The sequence below is a fragment of the Vulpes vulpes genome, chromosome 2, assembly GCF_048418805.1.
Source record: "Vulpes vulpes isolate BD-2025 chromosome 2, VulVul3, whole genome shotgun sequence".
Classification (NCBI taxonomy): domain Eukaryota; kingdom Metazoa; phylum Chordata; class Mammalia; order Carnivora; family Canidae; genus Vulpes; species Vulpes vulpes.
In genome coordinates, this window is record NC_132781.1 from 36,840,140 (window position 1) to 36,865,884 (window position 25,745).

General features: G+C 38.4%; 1 protein-coding gene across 13 annotated transcripts in view; it reads right to left on the bottom strand.

Annotated features, from left to right (window-relative positions):
* ACACA (acetyl-CoA carboxylase alpha) overlaps positions 1–25,745 on the bottom strand; it is a 307,669-nt gene that overhangs the window by 122,744 nt on the left and 159,180 nt on the right. For 8 of the 13 annotated variants that reach the window (XM_072747660.1, XM_072747664.1, XM_072747656.1 and 5 more), the window contains 6 exons: positions 17,365–17,388; positions 14,632–14,775; positions 13,735–13,831; positions 12,392–12,499; positions 7,207–7,263; positions 6,920–6,964 (listed from right to left, as the gene is read on the bottom strand). In XM_072747660.1, the coding sequence (XP_072603761.1) occupies positions 6,920–6,964; positions 7,207–7,263; positions 12,392–12,499; positions 13,735–13,831; positions 14,632–14,775; positions 17,365–17,388 (475 nt within the window). The remainder of the gene's footprint in view (positions 1–6,919; positions 6,965–7,206; positions 7,264–12,391; positions 12,500–13,734; positions 13,832–14,631; positions 14,776–17,364; positions 17,389–25,745) is intronic. The other 5 variants (XM_072747661.1, XM_072747658.1, XM_072747657.1 and 2 more) reach the window with 3 other exon arrangements.

The window sequence follows — 25,745 nt, forward strand, 5'->3', positions numbered from 1 at the left end:
AACATATAGTGAGTATAGAAACAGTCACACATCTAGAAGGCAGTTCCTAGAAAACAGGCTCCTTACCTAAGCTTAGCTTGGGGAATATGAATGATCCTCGGGGTAACTACCACTTTGACTCCACTTCCAAATTTGAAATCACCACACTATTTAACCCTAACTTCAACAGCACCCTCTCCTAGGGAGAAAAATTAGTATTTTTTCATCTCTCAAGTAAAAAAAAAAAACAAAACAACAACTTCCTGGGTGTTGCTTTTGGCTCAACCTGGCAAATAAAACCAATACACCCTTATGCTGCAGCATTGCAGCAGTAGTTACTGGACTGATTTCCCAAGTTTCTCCTCAAGAAACTCTTAAAATGTAAACTAGCCAGATAGCACAGGATCCCCAATCCATGTTTTTTCCACATTCACTCTCAAGTCAATGATTCCAAGAGTTTAAACAATAACATTTCAAGACAAAGTATAAGATGTTACTTTGGTCACCACCACTCTATGTATAGGGAGAGAATAGGATGGAACTAGTGAACTTGTAGTCATTAGGTCTTACTGCTCTTTTGCAGGGCATTACAAAACAAAGCAACCAATTTCCTAGAACCTTATTAATTAACAAAGATGAATTCAATTAGCAGAGTCCATTAGTTTCTGAAATTTAACTTATTAACACCAAATACTCCTGTTTCTCGGATGGGAGGCTCCACTGGCAGTGTTGGAATCAAGTCATTACTATTTGCCTCTATAGGAGGTTTCATTAGGTATCTTCTTCATTATGAGTGCAATATAATCAAACACTTATTGGTACAAGGCAGAGAGACCAGGACTAGCTAGCTGCCTAAATATCCTTCAATGAGCTTTAGGAAGCATGAAGGAAACATAAACTGAAAGCCTTCTAGGTGGCAGGTTCTCTCATGTGCTGTCCCATCAAATGCTCTGAACAACTTCATAGAAACATATGATGACCCATTTTACAGCTGAGGATACCCTGGGCATATCCGGGGCCAAGTGATAAGCCCAGGATAATAGAACCAGAATGTGAACGTGAGTCTTTCTGATGCCAGAGCCCACACCCTTTCATTTCTACCACTCTCTCTCAAATGTAGGGCACTACCTTTCTACTCTTGCCATAACCCAAATTCCCTATTTAGATGGCTTCTCTTTGATGAGGTAAAAAAACAGAAATTAAGGCTTTAAAGGAAAAAAACAAATAAAGCAAAAATCATGCTGAAAACCTGTTCTTGAATTTCCTGAGAGTTTCTTGAATACTTTCCACAGGTATTTACACTTCATTCCTTAACTAAAGCTTACACAGTTAATAAATCTTTTTACATTTCCTTGGCATTTTAACTGTAAAACTGCATTTAACAGGCTTCTTGGAGCTTGTTTAGCAAGCCCAGGAAATCCCCTGTCTAGCTTGGGTCTTTAAAAACCCTCTGAAAGTGGGTTTTATATAGCACTGATCTTTTACTGATGATGTTTTGTTCTAAATAATTCCCCTGAATGATAGTGAAGAACTTGAGGATGACTTCAAGGTTAAGCAGGAAGATGTTCAGCGAGTTGTCAGTTAGATTTCATGCTCATGGCTTTATATAGCCTAGTTTTGGTTTATTCTTGAGAGGTATGGCTTTCAGAGCATTAGCTAAAAAAGCAACACAGGTCAAAAAGGAAAGGTAATAAAATCCTTCCATGAAGTTTTCTGAAAGAAGTGTCAAAGAAAGTGATAAAGTCTTTTAAGCAAACAGCTTATTCTGCCAGAACTATTAATTAAAATATTTATGTAGTATACATTTATTCAAGTGTGAAAATACACAGAATCAAAACCATGTTTTTTCTTCAAAAACATCACAATAGTAACCAAAAAAAAAAAAAAATGCTGTCTTTACCACTCAGCCAATTAAGAAAATTTGTAGTAACTGAAAGACATGGGAAGCAAACAATCTGAATGGAATTAGCTTTGACAAATAATGAAAGAGACTGACTAATTCTTGGCAGAGATGGGCAAAGATGACCAAAATCAAATGACTGCTTTCATTAAGTTTAAGGAAAAGTCTTATGATATAAGCAAACTTTTTTTTTTTTTTTAACTTTTGAGCAAATTTTTTTGTTCCATGGTGAGGTCCTCCTGAATGTGAAGCATTCAGAACAGGAGATGACCAGAAGTTCTGTAGGATGAGAAAACTAGGATTACTGAGCGATTCTTGGAAAGCTATGTAAGTTCTGAAGACTTTTGTAGCAAGTCACATCTTTCTGTGCTTAAAACAATCACAGAAACACAGGACATACAGAGAAGAAACACAGAAGTCTGGTCCTACAGTTGTAGGAAACTCCTTCACCCTACCTCATCCTGAGACTTGCAATTTTTCCACTAACAGCATTCATGCTTATTCTATCACTAATGTAATTGCTTTCCAGGCATTCTACCAGTGTTATGGGCAAATATCATAATTGAATGTACACAAAGAAAAACCCTCTTAGTGTTCTGGTACCAAAAACCAAAAGAATGCAACATTTCTCAGGAAGAAATTATACCCCTGCTGTGTTCTAATCAGCCAACCATCATCAAGACAATCAAAATAATTTGCCTAAATTAGCCAATCAAGACACCCTGCAAATCAGAGAATGTGAAAACCTGCAACAGAAAACATCATAGCTGATTATGATACTAATAATCGTGTTAAAAACCTAATGAGATGAAGAAATTGGAAACTTGCTGGTGCAATTCTCTTTTACCTCAACATGCTGAGAACTAATTATATAGACTGTAATTAAAACAAAACCCAAACCAAACCTTCTGAAAAACTAAGAGTTGATCCACTAGCAAACAAAACTACCAATTTTTTCCAGCTTTACTGAGATATAACTGACATACCAATTTTATTTAAAGAAATGAACTACTAACCATGATAACTATTTTTGATAGTGGGTTCTTCCTTCAAGCGCAAATAATCCAAAACACTTTAAAGTGGGAATCGCTCCTATAAAACTGGTAAAACAACAACTATCTCCCAGGTGATTTATAGCAAAATTTTTAAGATCTCATAAAATCTTACAAGCAAGAAGCAAAAGGAAACTTAGATGCAAAACTGATTTTAGAATCCTGTCACTGTGCTTGGACCTAATGCTTTTGTTTAGGTTGCAAAGGATCAGAAGAAATCCTGAAAATTCGCATTTTAGTATCTTTAACAAAACTTCACTGAAAAAAACATGGAAAGCTTCAAAAAGCATGATACTTACATCCCAATCAAACAGCATCTTCTGCTGTACTTTCTGGAATTCTAGATCTGAAATGTGAGTAATACTTACAAAGAGACTTAAGTACTACATAAGACTGGAGAGCTTATTCAGATGCAGAAACTCGAAAAACTTGTTCTTTTGCTTTCAAAGCTTCAATTTTTTTTTTCATATGAAGGAGATATTTACAAGGATGGGTTTGTTTCTCCTCAAACTTTGTTTAAATATCAATGTTAAGCAGTTATTCAAGTCCTGTCGGGGGCACCTGATTTAATTAGATGGCCATGGAAACAGCCTAGAGACCAAGCCTCCTTACTTCTGATGAATACCACCAGCCAGTGCAAAAGAAAAGGCTCCGTATTTTAAGAGAGTCTCTTAAGAGACTAAGGCAGCAGCAGACATTCCAGTGCTCAGCTCTCTGGGGACTGTGGTAATTAGAGACGAGGAAGTTTTAGAAATGCTTACAGCCTTCACTGGCATCTGAATAAGCACCTAACAATACAGACACTCTCTAGGAATCTTTCTTGTCTGGACCTCATGTGCCTGGTTTTGGTTTGGAAGCAGCCAGAGGACCATGAACAGCACAGCAGCCTCATTCCATACCAGCCAATGTTGTTCTTGAACAGACTTGGTAACCTTCCTCCTCTCCTTGCCCCCTCATATGCTCAGTCTCTCCTCTATTCAATAATATAGGGATTTCACCGTGTAGAACAGGGCAGGCTGCATACATCACAGTGGATTACCAAGAAGCCAGAGAGATCAAGGGATTCATCTCTAACACTCCCAGAAAGCTTCCTCTTTTTCACACTACACTAACTATGGGGCAAGCACACATCAGATGACATGACAGAGGCTAAGCATCCTTCATGAATGGCAAGCTACCACCAGCAGAGGAACTCACAGCAGTACCATGTGAGTGAGCCCTGGATTTGTACAACTCCTGCCAAGGCTTGTTGGCTATTGTAGATCCTGGATGGAGCTCAGTAATAGTTGCCCTTACCCCCTACATAACCACTAATCATTTCTAAGGAGCCTAACATAAAAACACCCAACTCCTCTGCCATTCAATTCTTTGGAAAAACTCCAGTCCACACCTAAACCTTAATGTTCTCTCTGTCCTAAAGCAACTTATCCTACATTAATGACAGATCACTTGGTAATTTAACTGATTTCCCATTCGATGCCATTATAAATAGGAACCGGACAATGATTCTGGGGAAGCTCAGCTGCTGGGCTCATTTCCTAGCAGATTTTGCCTATACATGTCCCTATTTAACCTATTGGATAGCAAAGAAAAAGAAAAAAAGAATGCATTAAGGCTGTAGATACACGCTAGGACATGACATATATTTGAAAGTAAGAATGTATAAAAGAAAAATAACGCCTATGAGATTTAACTGCTTTGGCTCTTTAATAAAAGTTTTAATGAAAAAAAAAAGTTTTAGTGAAGGGTTTTAATTTATCACAGAATACTTATTATAGGAAACCAGTTACTCTGCTATAGACATGAAGACTCAATCTGAACTATTAGGGAAAAGGAAAATAATTTTATAATTTCACCATTATTTCCCAGAATATTACTCCACAGTTAGTGAGAAATGAAATATCACATTAAGACTTAAGAACTTAGCCCAATACTCTTCCCAGACCCAGGTCTGGGCTCAGGCATATCTACCTTAGTTCTGATCAGCATTTACCAGCCATACTATTTATTCATGGGCTCCCATATTCTATTCCAAGTATCAACTTTATATTCTAAGCTCCTGATTTTTCTTCCTAAAGCTCCAGGGTTCTCTTTAAGCTCCTTATACTTCACTGCTTCCAGATTCCTATCTAAAGTTATTGACTGAAGGAGAAAAAATGAGTGGGAAATATCAGAAAGGGAGACAGAACATGAAAGACTCTTAACTCTGGGAAACAAACTAGGGGTGGTGGAAGGGGAGGTGAGCGGGGGATGGGGGTGACTGTGTGACGGGCACTGCAGTGGGCACTTGACGGGATGAGCACTGGGTGTTATTCTATATGTTGGCAAATTGAACACCAATAAAAAATAAATTTATAAAAAAATTAAAAAATAAATAAATAAAAATAAAGTTATTGATTGATGTATATCTGCACTCTGCTAGATTTCCTGACATCAGTAACACAGGGGAGTTGTGTAGTCCACATTTCCTAAAACATTTCAGAAAACCTTAGTTCTTTAGTTTGCAGGGTAGTCTGTCTTGTTTCTCTATAGACTAGACCAACAAGGTCAACTGTGAGAAGGAAAACAAAATGTGAAGTACTACAGACCTAATAAACAAAGAGGGATAAAAGCAATCACACATAGGTCCTTGAATTTAGAAAGTCCTTTCCAAAATCCCAAATGCCACCTTCATTATTGCGAATGAGCAGTACTTGAAAACTAACTTAATTATCTTAATTGTTAAAGCAAAACAAAACAAAATTCTTATCAGGAAAATTAAGACTTCCAAACTAATATCTTCTGGCATCTTACTTACATTAAGATCAATTTTTAAAGAAACATGTTGATTATAATCAGTCATTTTAGAAAATGATATCCTGGGACTCCTGAGTGGCTTAGTTGGTTAAGCATCTGCCTTTGGCTCAGGTCATGATTTTGAGATCCTGGAATTGAGCCCCCAATTGGGCTTTCTGTTCAGTGGGAGTCTGCTTTTCTCTCTCCCTCTGTGCTCTCTCTCACATAAATAAATAAAATCTTAAAAAATAAAAAGAAAATGACATCCTGATTGCAAACTGGATTTTTGACCTTATGGCTACCATCCTAGTAGGTATGATCATGAATATACCATAGTTTAGATGCCAGGCTATTAACTTGGTTCTCTTTTCATAAATATTAACAGTTAATTCACTTAAATGGGAGAACAACCAACTTAAAGCTTAATTTTAATCTCATAAATATTAACAGTTAATTCACTTAACTGGGAGAACAAGCAACTTAAAGCTTAATTTTACTTATTTCCTGTTCCTAGAATTAACATAAAACAAAAACATCAAGTTGGGTTCTGTTAAAATATTTTAATAATAAATGATTTTTCAGAATTGAGAATTCTCCATAATAGAATTTGAATCCAACTTTGGTAGAAGCCAAGACCCCAAAGTACAATCTGGCAGTTTTCTGTGTGTGCTTTTTTTTTTTTTTTTTTTTTTTAAGAATTACTTATTTGGGGCGGGGGAGAGAGTGTGCAAGCACAGAGGGGAGGGACAGAGGGAGAGAGAAACCCAGACAGACTCTGCGCTGAATGCGGAGCTTGACAGGGGCCTCGATCATCTCATGACTCTGAGATCATCACCTGTGCCCAAACCAAGTCGGATACTCAATCAACTACACCACCCAGGCGACCATCAACCAGCAGTTCTTAATTACTGAGTCCCTATATTCACTATGTACACAGAAGAAATTACTAGTTAGTTCCTGCTTCATCCTTAGTCATTTGGATAAATGCATTCATAACTACTTCTCAGAGTGATACTGAGAATTCATTACAGGGTTAAAGAACACCACCACCACCTTGAACACTTATAAAAGTGGATTCTAACACTTTCTAAAAGAAGAACCAAATATCAGTTCAGCCTTTTCAAATAACTCACATATATTCTATATATTTAAATAATCAGTGGCAAACAGATAAAACAATAAGTAATTTTTCATTGTGATTCCTTTTACTTACATGAAATCTCTGATCCACCTCATAGTTGACCTGTTTCCTGAAATCCTTTTAAACGAAGGACAGAAAAGAAGGAAAAACAGAAGCTGGCAATCAGTAATAAAATTAAAACGAATTAAGTAAAAGGCAATCAGTTAAATTAATGGGCTTTTTTCTTGATTAAATTTATAGAAAAAGTTCTTCATCTGCACAGATTCTATAAGAATATGATTATAATTTCATATTTTATTTTTTAAAGTTCTAGGAGCAATGTAAGACACAATGGAGAGATATCATTCACATGCCAGTACCTTTTGTGCAACCAGGAAAGTAAGGCGCCGTATCCCATGCTCAACCAGGGTAGCTTTCTATGAATAAACATGTAAAACAGAAGATAGGTGAGATCTCCATTCATCCTAAATTTTGCCCCATTTGGCCTTCCTAAAGCTCTAAGGCAAGCACCCATTCTAGATATCTACATCTTGCTTGAGTACCTTCAACTTGCAAATAGGACTCAACCTGGCTCCAATGGAATAGGTTTCATAGATTGATCTGGACAAAACTGAAGGAGAACTTTGTGGAGAAGGATCATATAAGGTCACCTAAATTCTCTCAAGGTGGACACAACTTCTGCTTATATATATATATAAAAAAAAAATCACAATGGCTGGCCTGTATACAACTGTGAAATACAATACTGATATAGAAGCTAAATGTCATCAGATAGAGGGAAAAGAAGAAATTTCCATAAAACCAAAAACTCAAGTCCTACACTATTATTTACAGATATTACCTATCATCAGATACTGCATTCCTAGAATTCAACATAGTAAGCCCTGATCTTTTTTCAGTTCTTCTAAAACATTCCCCACCCCTCCAATTTACTTGAAAGCATTTTTTAAAAAGATTCTCTTTAAAAATTGGTAAAAGCAATGTTTAACAGGCTTTTAAACTTAGTGGTTATTTACATCTCCACTTGGCACAGGCAAGCAGTATATCACAAGTCAACAGAAACCATCAGTTTCAAGACAGACCCTGACAGGAGTCTTGGGCCTTCGGATCTAAGCCTTCCTCTATACTATACTGCTCACTTATCTCAAAAGTAGAGACAAAGAAGCAGGTTAATAAATTAAGTAAGAGACATGCTTTTAAATGTTCCTAACAAAGAGGGGCTACGTAGCAACAAACAGAAAGGCAATTCCACCATTTGAATTGCCTGAGAGAATATACGAACACAGAGAGAAAAAAATATGTATGCTTTCACAACCTACATTCACTTTAGTTTGATCACATTCCTTGTTATAATTTGAACCAAGAGCTAGGTTCGTAAGTCAATTCTTAACTTTCATGATACTATACATTTTTTAAATCCAAATTAGCTTCTCCCTACAAACAAGAACATTCCCCAGCCATTTTCCTCCTACTTCTCCATTTCTACTATGGCCCTGCTTAGCAATAAAATTAACAGCATAAACAAAAGATAACTGGAAAAATTAATTTTTGAGTAATAAATCCCTAGGCCAAACATGAATAAATTTTGGCTTAATAACATTTAAAAATGATCTGTACTGCATCATAACCATTAGCGTAAATAACCAAGTATTGATACTCAATAAGAAAAAACTATTTTAAAAGAATAGAGTGGAGTGGGGGTTGCGGTGGTTATCAAGTCTTTCAGCATGCCAAGAAACAGAAATGTTTTTTTCCCCCAACACTGACAAAGAATTCCACTACAGGCAAGTCCTTCAAAGACAAGCATCAATAGCTGTGTTCTGGCAAGGGAAGAAAATAACTTTAATAATGCCATGATTTAAAATCAAAATTGTTATTGCTTTTAAAATTCCACAAGTGGCTGACAATAACAGCAGAGCAACAGGATTCTGATTACATTGTAATAATGCGGGTCTCACAGCAAGTCCACAGCTATTACCCAGCGATTAGGCGTCAGCACCTGGAGAAACTCCATTTACACTGACTGCTTCAATCTCCTCCACAAGTCATTTACAAATATATGATCCTAATTTCTATGAGAGAAAAAAAGACATGCTGGGACTAGAAGATTATTTGGACAATTTGGATCAACCTATTTGATAGTTTAATGTGTGCTTAAAAAAAAAAAACTTTTTCTAAACTGCTAGAAGCATGATCACAAAATGAAAAACAAAACTAGTTTTGACTTTAAGTTTTTTTTTAATTGCTTTTCCTTCCTTTTCATGTTTTGTTTTGTCTTGTTTTCAAAACAAGGAGGTGAAAATGCCAAATATTCCTAGATAAGCACAGTACCTGATGCAGTTAATGGCTTCTTTAGGCTTAGAATGTCAGTACAGTGTACCCTTAGCCTTCCAAAAAGTCACAGGCAAAGATGCTGGATTTCTCTGTGCCTCAGTTTATAAGTTCAGTAAAGAAAAAGGCAATTTCCTATTGCCAGTTAATGTTACAAATACATGTAGTGAAAATAAAGAAACTGCTTCTTTAAATCTATGTGTGATGATATAGAAGACTTGGATCTGAAGGTAATAAAAAGCCTAAAGTTGAGGTCAGAAAAATCAAATATAGACAATTAGCGCCTCAAAACCTGAGAAGAAATGGTCATAGATTATTTCATCAAGCAGCAAGTCAGCAGCCACACACAACACTAGGTCTCTTCCAACTGAGGTTACCTTGGTCACTGATCTCAGGTTAATTTTAGGCGGTCACTAGTTCAAGGCAAGAAGAAAGGTAAATTTCTCTTTTAAAGAAAAATTCCCAGACATGTTCCATACCTTCACTTCTCTGGAAGTACCTTTTCCTCATGTTGGCCACTATGATCTCACTTTTCCTGAAAACCTACCATTAGCATAATGTGAATGCCTATCGCACTAATTATTTATACTGTGAAATAAAATTTTTGCGATCCCTGGGTGGCGCAGCGGTTTAGCACCTGCCTTTGGCCCAGGGCGTGATCCTGGAGACCCAGGATCGAATCCCATGTCAGGCTCCCGGTGCATGGAGCCTGCTTCTCCCTCTGCCTATGTCTCTGCCTCTCTCTCTCTCTCTCTCTCTCTCTGTGACTATCATAAATAAATAAAAATTTAAAAAAAATAAAAATTTTAAAAACATCTACTGCGTGCTTTCTTCATAACAAGCACTATGAGCTAGGTGTTTTCCATTCAAAGAAAACACATGGGTCCTGTCATTAAGGGCAGCTGAAAAGAGGTGCTTTGGCTTCTATCATGTCACGATAAAATAGAACTGCAGATTATTATTTGAGCATGCCTACCCATTCCTTCCAACTATAAGCATCTTCAGGGCCAAGAATGTATTATTTACTAAAGCACCTAGGTTTGTGCCCCCGAGGGCTGGCATCACAAGCCTTAAATTCCAGTTTTTGTTATATCATCCACTAGTGGGTGAGCAAGGGGCCTTAATCTAGCTGAACTTGAACTTTTCCCCATGTGTACAACAGAGTAATTCCTGATTAATCCAGTCCCATGGGATTGTGATAAGTATAAATGAATTTACATAGGAGTTCTTTATAAATAGTGTTATCACTGCTAAAAATGTATGCTGACAGATGCAATGAAACGTCGGGACACCTGCACCCCGATGTTTCTATCAGCAATGGCCACAATAGCCAAACTGTGGAAGGAGCCTCGGTGTCCATCGAAAGATGAATGGATAAAGAAGATGTGGTCTATGTATACAATGGAATATTACTCAGCAATTAGAAACGACAAATACCCACCATTTGCTTCAACGTGGATGGAACTGGAGGGTATAATGCTGAGTGAAATAAGTCAATCGGAGAAGGACAAACAGTGTATGTTCTCATTCATTTGGGGAATATAAATAATAGTGAAAGGGAATATAAAGGAAGGGAAAAGAAATGTTGGGAAATATCAGGAAGGGAGACAGAACATAAAGACTCCTAACGCGGGGAAACGAACTAGGGGTGGTGGAAGGGGAGGAGGGCGGGTGTTGGAGGGGAATGGGTGACGGGCACTGAGGTGGACACTTGACGGGATGAGCACTGGGTGTTTTTCTGTATGTTGGTAAATTGAACACCAATAAAAATTAATTAAAAAAAATGTATGCTGACCAATTAAAAATGCAAGGAAGAAAAATACATTTTACTGAGGTCTACTCAAAGAAGTCCTCATGAAAGATAAAATTTGAGAGAGCTCTTCAAACAAGTAGGAGGAAAGAGGAAGGAAGAAGGGAGGAAGGAAAAGAGAGAGAGAGAGAGAGAGAGAGAGAGAGAAATTGGATAGAAGTTAGGATGAGTGAGTATGTAGAAAACCTTCCAGAGAGAGAGAGAGAGAGAGAGAAATTGGATAGAAGTTAGGATGAGTGAGTATGTAGAAAACCTTCCAGGTGAGTCCACAGAAGAGATGAAATAAACAAAGGAAAATGAGACAAAGACTTAGGAGCAGCAAAGGCTGGATTGTGAGCCTTTGTTAATGGGATAGTATTAGGGAATCCCTGGGTGGCTCAGCAGTTTAGTGCCTGCCTTCAGCCCAGGGCATGATCCTGGAGACCCGGGACTGAGTCCCGCATCGGGCTCTAGGCATGGAGCCTGCTTCTCCCTCTCCCTCTCTCTCTGTCTCTCATGAATAAATAAATAAAATCTTTTTTTAAAAAAAGGTATAATATTAAATATCAAGTTACAGACATATCTTGAAGCTGAGAGAACCACTGCTGAGCAGAATAATTTGGTGAGGGGGCATTTTGGACATTTAACTTTGTGGAGGTGAGCAGAACAAAAACTGGGGGTTGAGGGGAGAGCAAGGGGAATATAGGTGGATCACAAGTAAACCTGTTGCTGTGCCTCGCATGAGAAGCAAGAGTTTACACTAGAAAGACTGCAGTCCAGAATTAAAAACTAAGAAAAAGAAATAGACACTGCAAAGAAAAACCTCACAGACACTGGTGACTGACCAAATAGAAATAAACAAGTATAGATTGTAGGAAGAGAGGCAGATTAATGGAACGGGCAGGAAGGGAAGAAGTCAATGGTTGCTGAATGACCAAGGGTAAAGGGTTTGGTTATTTGTTTTGGGGGAGAGATTTGGTTATTTGTGAGGGGAGTCATATAGAAGTGAAGGAAAAAGATGGAAATTTAGGTTTAAACTATGATATTTGATGTCAACACAAGATATCCAAAGAACACAAAAATGGAAAGGAGAATGGAAGTATAAATGATATTTTCAAGGGAGTGGGGCACCAGGGGAAGGACATAGAAGGAAACTTGGGGGAATCCGGGTCTAGACATGTGGAGTAAAGTCACCAAAAGCTAATACTCAGGAGGTGAATGGAAGTTCAAGACAGAGCTCTGGGAAAGATTTAGGAACACAACTTACTTTCCTTAAAACATTTTGAGTATTTGAGGTCTATATTTCTTGATATAAGACATTCATTATGTACGGGCACAATTACATAAAGCACATACCCATTATCGGTGATAGGCCTTATAAGCAGCAGTATATACCACCCATTTCCACCCAACAGAGGACTTACATTTTGTTGGGTAAACTCTCTGAACATAGCTGCCAGTCTGTCATCCTCAATATCACAGTCAGTCTTGATAGCCACATTCAGAATGTGAATTGGTTCATCCCTGGGGACCTGTAACTCAAGAACATATGACAAAGAAATTTAGGAGGTTGGCTAATACAGAGGCAGAGAGAAGTTACAGTACTTGGTAGCATACCTGAAAAAGAGATACACCCCACAGGATATTCTGGTTCACCACTAGTATATTCACACTAAATTGAAACCACTGCCCAGCATCCATAAGAGATTAAATTAAGTAAAACACCTAACTTTTCACAGATAAGGCAGTAAAGGCATTAGCTAGAGGTGTGGCCTCAAATCTTTACTTGACATGAACGTCAAGACCACTATCCTCAAGTATTTCACCAATAAAATGGGAATGAAAACATTTGCCACATTTCTTCACGGAATGGGAAGCAAAATGAGTGAAAGAAGCCACCTGAACATATCCCCACATAATATATTTCCTAACCATTTACCAAACGATGGAATATCAAACCATGGGAAAATAACCTCATAGGGAAAAAAACAGAATCATCTGTTACTGAGAAATGAAAAGAAGGTTTTTAATAGAAGAAAAGTTTTAGCTCCTTGCATGGAGCCTGCTTCTCCCTCTGCCTGTGTCTCTGCCTCTCTCTCTATGTCTATCGTGAATAAATAAATAAAATCTTTAAAAAAAAAAAAAAAAAGAAAAGAAAACAAAAGAAAAAGAAAAGTTTTAAACAAAAGGCCTATTTTTTCCCGCTATCTAAAGTTCACAATTCCCTGAATACTATAATAGCATTCTGCAAATGTACAAGCCATCACTAAGAATTACAGCAACCACAGCTCAAGTCTTTAAAACAACATTCAGGGTCATCTGGGTGGCTCAGTTGGTTAAGCATCTGCCTTTATATCAGGTTGCAACCCCAGGGTCATTGGGTTTCCTGCTCAGCAGAGAGCTTGCTTCTCCCTCTCCTTCTGCTGCTTCCTCTGCTTGTGCTCTCTTGCTCTCTCTATATAAAATAAATAGAATCTTAAAAAACAAACAAACACAACATTCAGAGACTCAGAGGCAGCTGCAATGGGTGTAGCTAGCCCATTTGGTATTCTCACTATGGATTCCAAGATTAATACAGTTTTTTTAGGTTAGAATTTATATTCCATCTGCTCCCAAAAATATTTTGATGAGGCTTATAAAACTAAATAATATAAAGTAGGATAAAAAGATGAGTTTTTCTCTATAATGTTCCAAAGTCAGAGAGATAGCATACACTACAAATCCTGTGTCTAAATAACAAAGCAGTTTCTCAAAGGAGACACTATACCTTGTCTTCATCGTATAGAGATGTGTGACCTGCCTCAGGGAATGTAGGGCTTTGCGGTGGGGAATCACAGAAGCAGCCCATCACTTCATCAAAGATCCTGAAAAATACCAGAGAAACACCCACCATGAAAATCCAAGTGGCAGAAAACCTGAGTGGCAGGAAACTAACGTTGCCATTGCCAGCCCAGTCCCAATGGACTTCTTGCCAGCCCAAGAAGAATCTATCCTGCTCTGTGTTCAATAGTCAACTGAAGAGAATCACCAGTGGCTAGAGGTGACATGCAAAATTTCACCAAGTGGCAGAAATTAGGAGGATGGATTGTTTAAACTTTAATAAACCATATATATTTTTTCTTTGTAAAAAAGAATGATCTACAGTTTTTTGTTTTTTTCATATGTAAGCTATGAGCACTGATGTCATCATCAGTCTTAAAGTAACAGAAAGAGCCTGGGACTAGAGCAGTGACAGACCAATGTAATTACCCCTCCCCCTAGGGTAACACATCAGTATACATCAAGAGATAGATGCTGAACGCATTTAATCAAAAGATGTATTGTCTCTGGTGGGGCTCACTCTGGTGTTGTGTTTAATTTCTCCTGACATTTCACTCATCACAGAGCAGACGCTTCTTCTGTTAGCTCCTAAGGAAAAGATGGTTTTTGTTTGTTTCTTTTTTCTGGCCAGGCTCCTATAACAAGTAGGGGCTCCTAGAGTCTGAATCAGAGGTAGGAAAGAAAGAACATATACTTCTCCAAGGACATATACAGCAAAGGCTGGATCTCCTTAGCTGGCTCATGGCTATCCTGGGGGCCTTTACTCATTTGGCAGAAATCGGAGACCCCAAAACAGAGATGCCTGTGACTCCCCTCACACAGACACAGTTCCACAGTGTCTTACCTGACAAAATCTTCGAAAGTCCGAAAAGAGACCATTCCGCCCATCCGTTGACACGGTGGAGTGAATGAGTTGTCCAAAAGCACATCGCTGACACTAGCTACGTGAGTCATGCCATAGTGGTTGAGGTTGGAGGAGAAGGACATTCTAAATTGTAATTCAATCAAGTGCATTAGGAAGGTAGGAACAGGACTAGGAGAGTAACAATAGAGCAACGAAACAGGAGAAAACTCTGAAGTAGGGTCAGGTTGCAGAGCAGGTTTGGTTTTTTTACCCAGCATGGATAAAACTGTCTTGATGGATACATATTAACCCTTTCATCTGAATTTGCCCCACACCAACTATTTTTAGCACCCCCAAATTTCTCCAAATAAAATCTAAGGATAGTCAAGAACTATGTGGCTGTTTAAATACATGTCTAATAAATGGATAGCACATAGGGGTTAAAAACCATCCTGCTCTTCACCTTCCCTAAAACATTCCCTCTTATAAAAGGAAGGAAGCAAGCCAAGTGGGTTGTAACTAGGCAACACTTAATCTATTATAATTCCTAGAGAAAAATGCCTTAAGTATTCACAGATATATGTGTATACAACAACTAAGTTATTTGGAATGGTTTAGTAAGTCATCATAGAAAACCTTATTTATCATACAGAAACAAGTCACAGTCTAGAAAAGGAACTTTATTGAGGTATTTATTCCTTCCTTGACAGGGCAGTTATAAGGAATATAGCTCCTCCCTTTTTGCAAAAGAGACATTTTTCAACTCAAAATTGCAAAATTTCCTTTTTTATATTTAAATACTTCTATATCGAAGGAAACATATCTTCACTGAACGCTCTTAATAAATCCCAGCAAGATGCAAAAGGGCAGAGCATGGGTCTCAAAGTATGTGTAAGCATGACAAACAGGTGCTAAATGGAGATGCTCAAAGAGAACTGAGATATAAGGAGTCTGTACATTCCTTGATGCACCTCAGCAGTATGTACTACTAAGCCATACTGGGAAGTATTTCCAAATGCCCAGTCCATCAGGACAGCCTGTTAGGAAGGACCAAGTAAAGGACACCTTCAGGACTTGCCTGACAGGTTACCAGCATACTGATCTGAAGCAAGTTCAGAGCAAAGCAGTAGCACCTGAACTTTGGGGGAGCTGCTCAAAATCTCCCTGAAGTGCACCACCTGCAGTGCTGCAAGGGGGAAGAGAGGCAGCAATGCAGATCTGTGACCTGGGTACAGACTGCACTCTATTCAAAGTGTAATTATAAAAGGCAATGGAATTTTTTAGGGGATGGGAGTGCTGCTCACACAGACTATAGAGACTGGCACTCCAAGTTTTTATTCCTCTGGCAAATGAGGACTATGAAAAAGGCACTTCATCTTCTGACAGTAGTAGAGAATAGAAAGGCAGAGTGGGAGAGGAAACCATTGATACCATGAATGAAACAAACAAATGAAACACACATCAAGCAAGTCTTACACATGGTGCTCACTAGAAACTGGGATTCAGAGTTATATGAACTCAGAAATGCTATCATCCTCTTTTCTAGGATCACCAAATATATGTATTAAAGGAGCAAGTTTGTGAGGCATTATATCTTTTCTACCTGCCTGACATTAGACAGGAAAGATACAAGGGTTCCAGACTTAAAGGGAACTCCCTCTGAATAAGCTATTTGTGGCAGGCATAGGGTTAAGTATTTTTTTCACTCAACTGAACCCCAGGGAAAGGGCCACTATTCAGTTTCCCCCTCTCCTATGCTCAGGAACCAGGAGGTAGCTGCCCTGGCAGGCAGGAATGAATCAAGCCCACTCTCTAAGGGGAGACACAAAGACCAAACCAAAGCACTTCCTTCTTCTCTCCCCATCCAAATTGGACTCTAAAAGCTACAATAGGTTTTGATTCCTTAATATTGAAAGGGGGAGGAACAAAATAAACCTAAGCCCATAAATATTTCAGTGTATAATTGATCATCTACAAAGAGCTTGCCACCAACATTACTATTTTGGCATTTTGTAGATTCAATTCCAATCAGAACGGCTATCCTCTCAAACTTGCATTGTGTTGCCTTGCTTGGCTCAGAAGCAGAAGGAACTCAAAATACCAAAATATCACGTATTATATTGGCCTGGAAACTTCTTCACAGGGCTACACACATCAAAACTTAGATATAATTTTCTAATGTTAATCTTATGAGTCTGAAATAAAATTTGACTTTCACATCTTTGTAACGCTTTAGAGAAGTAGCTAACAAACTGATAAAACATGAGATCAGCTATTCCTGTGTTTGCATTCTTCTAAAAGGAGAAGCAAACTTGAGAAACTAAAAATTGAAAACAATTGTGAATAATTTGCCAGGGTAGGAGGAACCTTAAAGGCTTCAGCCCTCCACCCCACCCCCACCAGAAGCCCCAAACTAGACAGAGAATGTAGTGAAAGATGTTTACAGCAAAGGTGAACATCAGGCAGACAACTTCCCTAATGTATACAGCTGGATGAGGAGAGCTTCTCCATGCTGAGGCTTTTCAAGTGTTGCTTTTTGAAAAGCTGAAGAAAAGCTGAAGACATGTTTTTCAAAGAAAGAATAATTTAGTATGTCCAAAGGGGAGCTCAGGACTCCCTAGCAAAAGACAGCATATTACTTTTCAAAGGTAGTGTTATTTTTTCCCCGATTTCACTATTCTAAGATACAAAAAAAGGTGCTTTTAATTGGAAAAGAAACTAAACATACGGTACCTGTTTAGCGTGGGGATGTTCCCTCTGTAATTAAACAACCACAGTTAGTTACTGGTAGGTTAGTGAAAGCCATAATAAAAGAATTGTCAGAGCAGATACAGACTGGTCATGAGGTGCTCCAGTCTGGCAGCTCTGGCATTCAGCAGACATAATTAAGTGCTCATTACCCTTCAACCCCCAGGATGCCTCCAAAGAGGCAACCTCCTGACCTACCTCACCACAGCAACTGTTGACAGAAAGGGCTGAAATGTATTTACCATGGATTTTAAAAAAATACTTCTATTACAAAAAATAATGCAGAATAGTGATAAAACACAGGCTCATGAAAATTAATTTAAGTTATATGGATATGTTATATTATCTTAAGCTTCAACATGAAATGTCATTCTTGACAAGATTCTTACAGAATTTTCTTTCTTGTTCCTATTTTACTGAAAAATAGTAAGGAATTCCAGAGAAGTTGATTCCACAGCCCCTCCTACCTTAACTGCTTTTCTAGGATATGAGGTGAACTCACAAAGTCTCCTCCAAAGAAAAGTAGCCCAGAATCTAGATTCCTAGCTATCTCTTCTAAGCTTTTTAACCAGGCTCTTCCTCCCACAGACCAGGGAGATAGTGAGAGATGGTGGTGTTGGAAACGAGGGTACTCCACACTATGGGAGCTTAAAAAAAACAAACCAAAAACACACCTGAAAATAATGTAGGAATGTAATGATAAATGATTCTACAACTAGAGTGACTCTGTTAAAATAAGCAATTTATACATTTTAAATTAAATGATCTTAGAGTCATAATGACTTTTTAAGGTTGTTGTAAACTCAAAAACTCTAGGTCTCTCATAACTAAAATCATACCTAAATTTGGCTAGTCTTAGGATTTCCTGACCAAAAATGTGCCAAAATCATGAAAGAAAGATTAGGCAAGAATGGAAACTGCAAGGCAAGTCTCCTGCATTCTCTTTGGTCTTTGCCACCAATGCTTTTTTCCCCTCCTTAATTTGGCGTAAGTCATTTTCTCAAAAAAAAATCCTTATTTTCAATGTTAAAAGGGCAAAGTTATACTTACCACTCACAATTTAGGAGGAATCTAAGGGCATTGATTGGTTGATATCTTAACCTTCTAACACTCTTTTATCAGCATTTAATCATTGTTGGGGTTTTCTGGCACACACAGGACTAAATGGGCAGAACATAGTGGGTGGTGCTGATGATATGTGGGGAGGAGGAGAGAGGGAGGAAAATGATGCACTTTTCATGGCAGTGAAAGGAGCAGAATAGACTGAGCTGGCCATATAAATAAAAAGCTGTGACATATCACTGCACACAAACTGTATACCTTGTGTGATTTGTGAGTAGCAATGCTCTTTGCATCAAACCTGTATCACAGAGCAAATTCATAAGGCAGCAAGAACAACCTGAGTGCAAAAACCTGCACTTTTGCTGCTTGGATTCTTTGAGCCTCTCATTCAGGGAAATGGGTTTCATTTTATAAGAGCTCCTTAGCTATAATGCACAGTGGCCATCCTTAACAAACAAAAGGTATGCACAGGTTCTAGGGCAGAAGCAGTTGTAACTAAGCAGAAAACTAACAGGAAACGCTAATGAGACTATAGGAAAGTCTTCTTTTGAGATATCAAGGATTCTAAAGAAAGAAGACAACTGCACAGTCTACCATGAACCTCAGTTCAGAGAGAAGAATCCTACAACCACAGCAGTCTCAGGCTCCAACCATTCACAGGTTTCTGGAATTTGGAAACCAGTATAATCTCTCAAACTGCTAACCAGTTTTTTAAACTAGTAAAGTGGTACCACTGTTCTGTAGCTGCACTATAATCCTTCGGGAGTCTTCACAGGATGAGGGCCAAGTCTGCAGCAGAAAGGGCCAGACTGAGAAGAATGTCCCCAACAAAAAGCTGGCCCTTCTTCATTAGCAACTGTCAAACCTCTCCTAGGGAGCCCCCTGCTGCTGTATTATAGGAACCTGCACCATCTACACAGAACGGGGTAAGAAGAGTAACTCCCAACATCTCCAGTGTTCAACAGAATGGCCCCAAATCATTCAGAGAAGATTTAAGTTTAGATGCAGTTTATCCTCTTGGGCAGAATAAGAATCTGTGTGGCTGCACAGGAGATGAGCAGGGAAAGAAGGATCAACTCTATCACCAGGTAAATACTTAACAATGTCCATAATGATCATTTGTATATTCTGTTGCCCTACACAGGGTTGATCAATTTAAGAATATGACCAGTGTGGGATACTGCACACTACTGTGACACACTAGAGGCCTAGATCCATGGTCTGCACAAAGATGAACAACCAAGGAAGAGATTGTAAGGAGCCATATATTCCATTTATAGAGCTTTTAATAAAATAGAATCTACTACATTTCACTACATACTAATCATGCAAAAATAGTCAAACTCTCCATCGCTGATAAGGCAGTCAACTGCATTTTCGAATACATAAGTGGGATATAAATTCACTTCTCGGTAGACATTTGCCATTAAAACTATTGGAAGCACTTATCATAATGAATCTTTATTCACGGGGTTTTGATAAATACTGGAATCGTTTTCCTCCCAGCACATTTGTTCCATTTTGCAGATATGATAACTGAGAAAATAAAGGGAATAAAATTTTCCAAGGATGCTGCTCAACACAGTGTCATAAGCCAGATTCTAGACTTAGCATTTTCTCATCTCTGTTCCTGAGGCTAGCATTCCACATCAATATAGACTAAATTTAAAGAAGGACAAGAGAAATCCTTTGAACTCTGAGGTTCTTGGCATTAAGTCACCTCTGATTTTATTGATCTGCCTGCACAGAATGGCTGGAGAGCCTGCTTCAATATGAATGCAAAGTCAGAGTTGCTGCCTGCTAGCTGAACCCTCTTTATTTAAGGAACACTGACTTCTCTGGCAGTCACAAGTTCTCTCGGCCTTTTACCATCCCTTCCAGCTGAATTTCATTTTGCTCGATTCTAGCTGGCCCTACATAAATCTTTTATCATAAAAACGCTCCCGATTCTTTTGCCTTCTAACTTAAAAAAAAAAAAAAAAAGACCCTATATGAAAATGATGGGGATGCATGCAAACAAGCAGTGGTTACATCAAGCTGTGACTGAAAGGCAGTATAGGGCAAATCTTTTGAAATAAGGCAGCAAAGCAGAATCAGAAGAGGTCGGCTGAATAACCTACTAGCAGTCGCTAACAGCACTGCCGTAAGAGAAAGAGCAATTTGGCTGGCTGTGACCAGTGGTGGTCTCCTTGTGTGACTATATTTCTGCAGGAGAATCCAAATCAAGAGCTGTAAAATACATGTGAACCATGTATTTCTATTGGCATCTCCCCTACCACCTCCTTGCAGTTCAGATGCCCTGATTCCACTATAGAGCTTTCATTTACAATAAAATGATCATTGCTTCATTCATTTGCTGCTCCTTCAAAGCCCCTTCTTTGCTCTGCTGGAAGGTTTTGCTCTTTTTGAAACAAGTATGCCAACAGAGCTACAGCATATTACTGTTGCCTGCTGTATAATTAGCTACAAACCCACAGCACAAAACTACAGGGATTTACAGGTGCCCTGGATTCTGCTTTTCCTTTCCCCTGGAATCAGCTAGTCTTCTTTGACAAGAAGGGACCTTGGGCTACCCTAATGATATATTGAGAGTTTTAAACCCGGCTCTCCAATCTTACAAGTCTAGAGTGCCAAAATAACACAGCAGAGACTAGAAGCTGAGCCATGGATACAGGAAAGCACTTTGGTAAGCACTTAAACCTGCTGAGAATCTTCTCTTCTGCCAGATGCTTGCATCTGATCAACAGACTACCCTGAATGAAGGAAGAAAGCACTGTAGGATTTTATTTATTTATAACCTGCTATGGCCTGCTAACTACAACCAAATGCTCCCACTGCTAAAAAATGCTACAAGTTGGATGACTTTTGAGTATCTCAGTACTATCCAAAGAAGGCTCTAATCTCTGGGTATCAGATTATCAGAATTCTCAAGAATGGCTGCAGGATGCTCATTAGTCACATGGAGGTTTTCTGATTTCTCAACTTCCTCAAAACCCTCTTCATAAGAAGGTCCAGAGGCCACTCACTGGCAGCTAAACATTGAAGGTGCCAAGCAGCCTAAACGCAGTCGTGACCAAAATATGTGCTATCAGGGGAGAACACAGCCAACCTCTTCTGGATGTGAGACATGTGCAACAGAAAGTGCCTGAATCAAAACATTTTAACACAGAAGGCCAAGGTCACATGGAGCTAACAGCAGGGAAGATGTAACACAACTTGACTTAACTGAAGCATGGATTTCCATCTAAGAAATAGGTGGAAATAAACACCAATAGGTCCTCACCCATTATATATGTACAGAAACATACAACAAAGTGTACTTCTACCTCCTGCATCAATTGTGATGCTTCTAATTTGAATCACAGATTAAAAAATTTAAAAAACTATGTTCACTAATGTGTATTACTTATGAAAATCATTTGCAGTTTTAAATTTCACACTCCCAGATTACTCTAAGATACATAGTCACAGAGTTCATGGGATAATACTTTACACTATGAATATAGCTATATTTAAAAGACCAGATACATAGACTGACTAAAGAACTTATTTGCTTTCAGATTATTCTGAGTTACTTAATGTGCCCAAAGCAGAGTGATATCCTACATGTCAAATGATTCCATGAGTTGTCAAAATAAAGGCATTCAGAACAAAGCTTTAGTGTAACAAGATTTTCCATTACCAACACCAAAGAGTGATCAACTATGGTTTGGAATGAGAAAAAAGACAAACACACATATCCCTAGGGCTCTAAACCCTGAGCCTCACTGGCTGAAAGAAGAGAAAAAGGAATGCTAAATGATAGAGTCTGGGCTCAAGGATCAATCCATGCAAAATACTGGTTGAATTCACTAAAGACCTGGGCTAATGGAATCTTAGACAAGAGAAGTAAATCCTGAAAGTCTGAATAATAAGAAAATGTTCTTTCAGTGCATACCAGCTGTTCTAACTAGTCCTACACTAAGAAAATGACTTAAAAAACTAAAACTCACTCGCTACTTGAAAAACAATTGCTAACTGATTACAAGGCACCTTTAAAAAAAAACAAAACAAAACAAAACAAAAAAAACAAAAAAAAAACATATAAGAGGCACCTGGCTGACTCAGTGAAGCACGCAATTTTTTTTTAACTTTATTTATTTATTCATGAGGAACACAGAGAGGCAGAGACACAGGCAGAGGGAGAAACAGGCTCCCTGAGGGGAGCTCGATGTGGCACTCTATCCCAGGACCCTGTGATCATGACCTAAGCCAAAGGCAGATGCTCAACTACTGAGCCACCCGGGGTACCCTGAGCATGCAATTCTCAATTTCAGGGTCATGAGTTCGAGCCCCATGTTGGGTGTAGAGATTACTTAAAATCTTTAAACAACAAAAAAATCCTCTCCTGTCAAAATTCTCATGCAATAGGAAATAGTCTTTAAACCTCAGAAGAAACACAAACACACACATACATGCAACACGTATATAGGTTTCCTATTATGCTTAAGTCAGAAATTTTTCTGCAGTTCTGTTCAAGTGAAGGGAATTTAAGAAGAAAAGGGTATATCTACACCAGGAGCTTCCCTAAGTGAAGCTCTAATAACTGGATCCTCTGAAGACCTGGAGATGTCAAATAAGTTGTAACTACAGCTTCCAGAAAAAACTTCCACGTCTTAGGTACAAGATCAAGAAGATAACATAACTTGCCCTGACTGAAGTCTACCTAGCAGAAAGAATGATACAAAAAGTCATAGGGATTATAGAAAGAAACTGTTCAGTCATCTTTTTTGTTTTAAATATTGAGAGGAGTATCAGAAAAAAGCCCACTGCCCAATTATATTGAAACATACAGTAAGTAAATGTCAAGCAAAAGTTTCAGTCAAGCAAAATGAGTAAGCCCTAGAGAGCTATCATACAACATTAAACCTAAAGTCAACAATAACATACTGTGACACTTAAACATTTGTTAAGAGGGTAGATCTCATGTTAAGTGTTCTTTCCACAATAAGTTTTTTTTTAACGATTTTTTTTTAAGTATTTATTTTTTTGAGAGACAATGAGCAAGAGAGACCACAAGTCAGAGGAGCAGGAGAGGGAGGAGCAGATTCTCCGCTGAACAGGAAGCCAGATGTAGGGCTCAATCCCAGGAGCCCGGAATCATGACCTGAGCCAAAGGCAGTCAGCAAACCGACTGAACTACCCAGGCACCCCTCCATGATAAGTATGACGGAAAATACATCATATTTTCAAATATGTCAAGCAATACAAAATCCCATGATAAATTTAAACAAAAATAAAAAGGCATCAAACATGTTGGCCACACGTTAACTGCCCAAGTGTGCCCCCCAAAATGGTGTCTTCTCCCTTCTTAGAGGCTGCTCTCTACTTATTTACAATGGAACTGGCTTGTGTTTTGCTTACTTCTCTAAAAATCAAAACACATCCCAATGGGACACGTATCTAAGGCATTTTTCAGAAAAAATACTCTGCTGTCGTCAGTTTGCAGAGAGCCATGTTCGTCCCAACCCACAAGAGCTAAATTACTAGTCAAAAATAAACTGGAGGAATGGAATTCCACCAGGTGATTCCATACACAACAAGAAACTGTAGTCTTGCTTTGGTAACACTTAGAAAGATACTCACTTCTAAGGATTGCTGGACAAAGTTAGTCTACTTCAAACAAATGCCTAGCTAGGAATGTGAAAACCAAGCAACAGGAAAGAAAATGCAAAAATTGGTTTAAGAATGTATCTGTTTTCTCCCCCAAGTATTTTCGGTTTGTTAACCCCAACTGGGAAAAATACTGTAAAAGTCTGTTTTACATTGATAAGTAAAATATGTATATTCATATGCTTGCCCTCTGTTCTGAGTAATTTTTAAAGATTAAATTTGGTAGTAGAATACCTATAGTTTCAGGTGTGGAGAATTCCTGTAGCTACTAAGAAACATAAGAGGTTTTTTGTTTTGTTTTGTTTTTTTAAATCCATCCCAGGGTGGCGCAGTGGTTTGGCGCCTGCCTTTGGCCCAGGGCGCGATCCTGGAGACCTGGGATCGAGTCCCACGTCGGGCTCCCGGTGCATGGGGCCTGCTTCTTTCTCCCTCTGCCTGTGTCTCTGTCTCTCTCTCTCTCTCTCTGTATGACTATCATAAATAAATAATTAAAAAAAAATTAAATCCATCCCAGGGGCACTACCATTAACATAAAATAAAAAGGGCTCAATGTGATTGTCCTATTTAATTTCTGGTCTAGAGTTGAAATGTCTGTGTGGCTGGGAAGTGCTTGAAATATGACTAATATGTATTGAGACATATTATAAGTAAAAATACACTCTAAATTTCAAAGACTGAGTATGAAGAATGAAAAAATATCATTAATAATTTATTTTATTACATATTGAAATGATATTTTGGATATGATGGGTTAAAGAAAATGGTGTTAAACATAATTTTATCTGTTTCTTATTACCCTTTTAAACGTGGCCAACAAAAACTAGAATTTAACATATGTGGCATGTGTTGTATTTCTATTGGACAGCTCTGGTCTAGCAGTAGTGATCTTTATCATTTCATCAGAATTTTCAAAAAGTGATCCTCTGGAGTTTGATTCAAAATAAATCAGAATCGGGATCCCTGGGTGGCGCAGCGGTTTGGCGCCTGCCTTTGGCCCAGGGTGCGATCCTGGAGACCTGGGTTCGAATCCCACGTCAGGCTCCCAGTGCATGGAGCCTGCTTCTCCCTCTGCCTGTGTCTCTGCCTCTCTCTCTCTGTGACTATCATAAAAAAAAAAAAAAAAAAAAAAAAATTAAAAAAAAAAATCAGAATCCTGGTATTCGGTAGATTAAAAATATTTCCTAAATAATTCTGAAAATAATTAATCTAGAGGTTAGTGGACATAATTGTGTCCTTGAGCCTTGTGAGATTGGAAATGCAATAGACAGATCATCTCCTGTGACTTACTTCTGTAGAATAAAAACCAATACGCTCATTGCCTACTTCTTCAAAACAGTAATAGGAAAGAATACTACTACCAGAGGTAGGAAAAAGTTGGAACTTGCCTCAAAACTAGTTAAAATTAAGAGACCTTCGGGTGCCTAAGTGGCTCAATTGGTTGAGCATCCGACTTTTGGTTTCGGCTGAGGTCATGATCTCAGGGTTGTAGGATCAAGTCCCACATCGGGCTCTACACTGAACGTGGGGTCTTGCTTGAGATCCTCTATCACTCTGCCCCTCCCCCCAGCTTGTGTGCACTCTTTCTCTAAAATAAAAATAAATAAAATCTATAAAATTTAGAGACCTTAGAATTCTTTTATAAGGTAAATAGA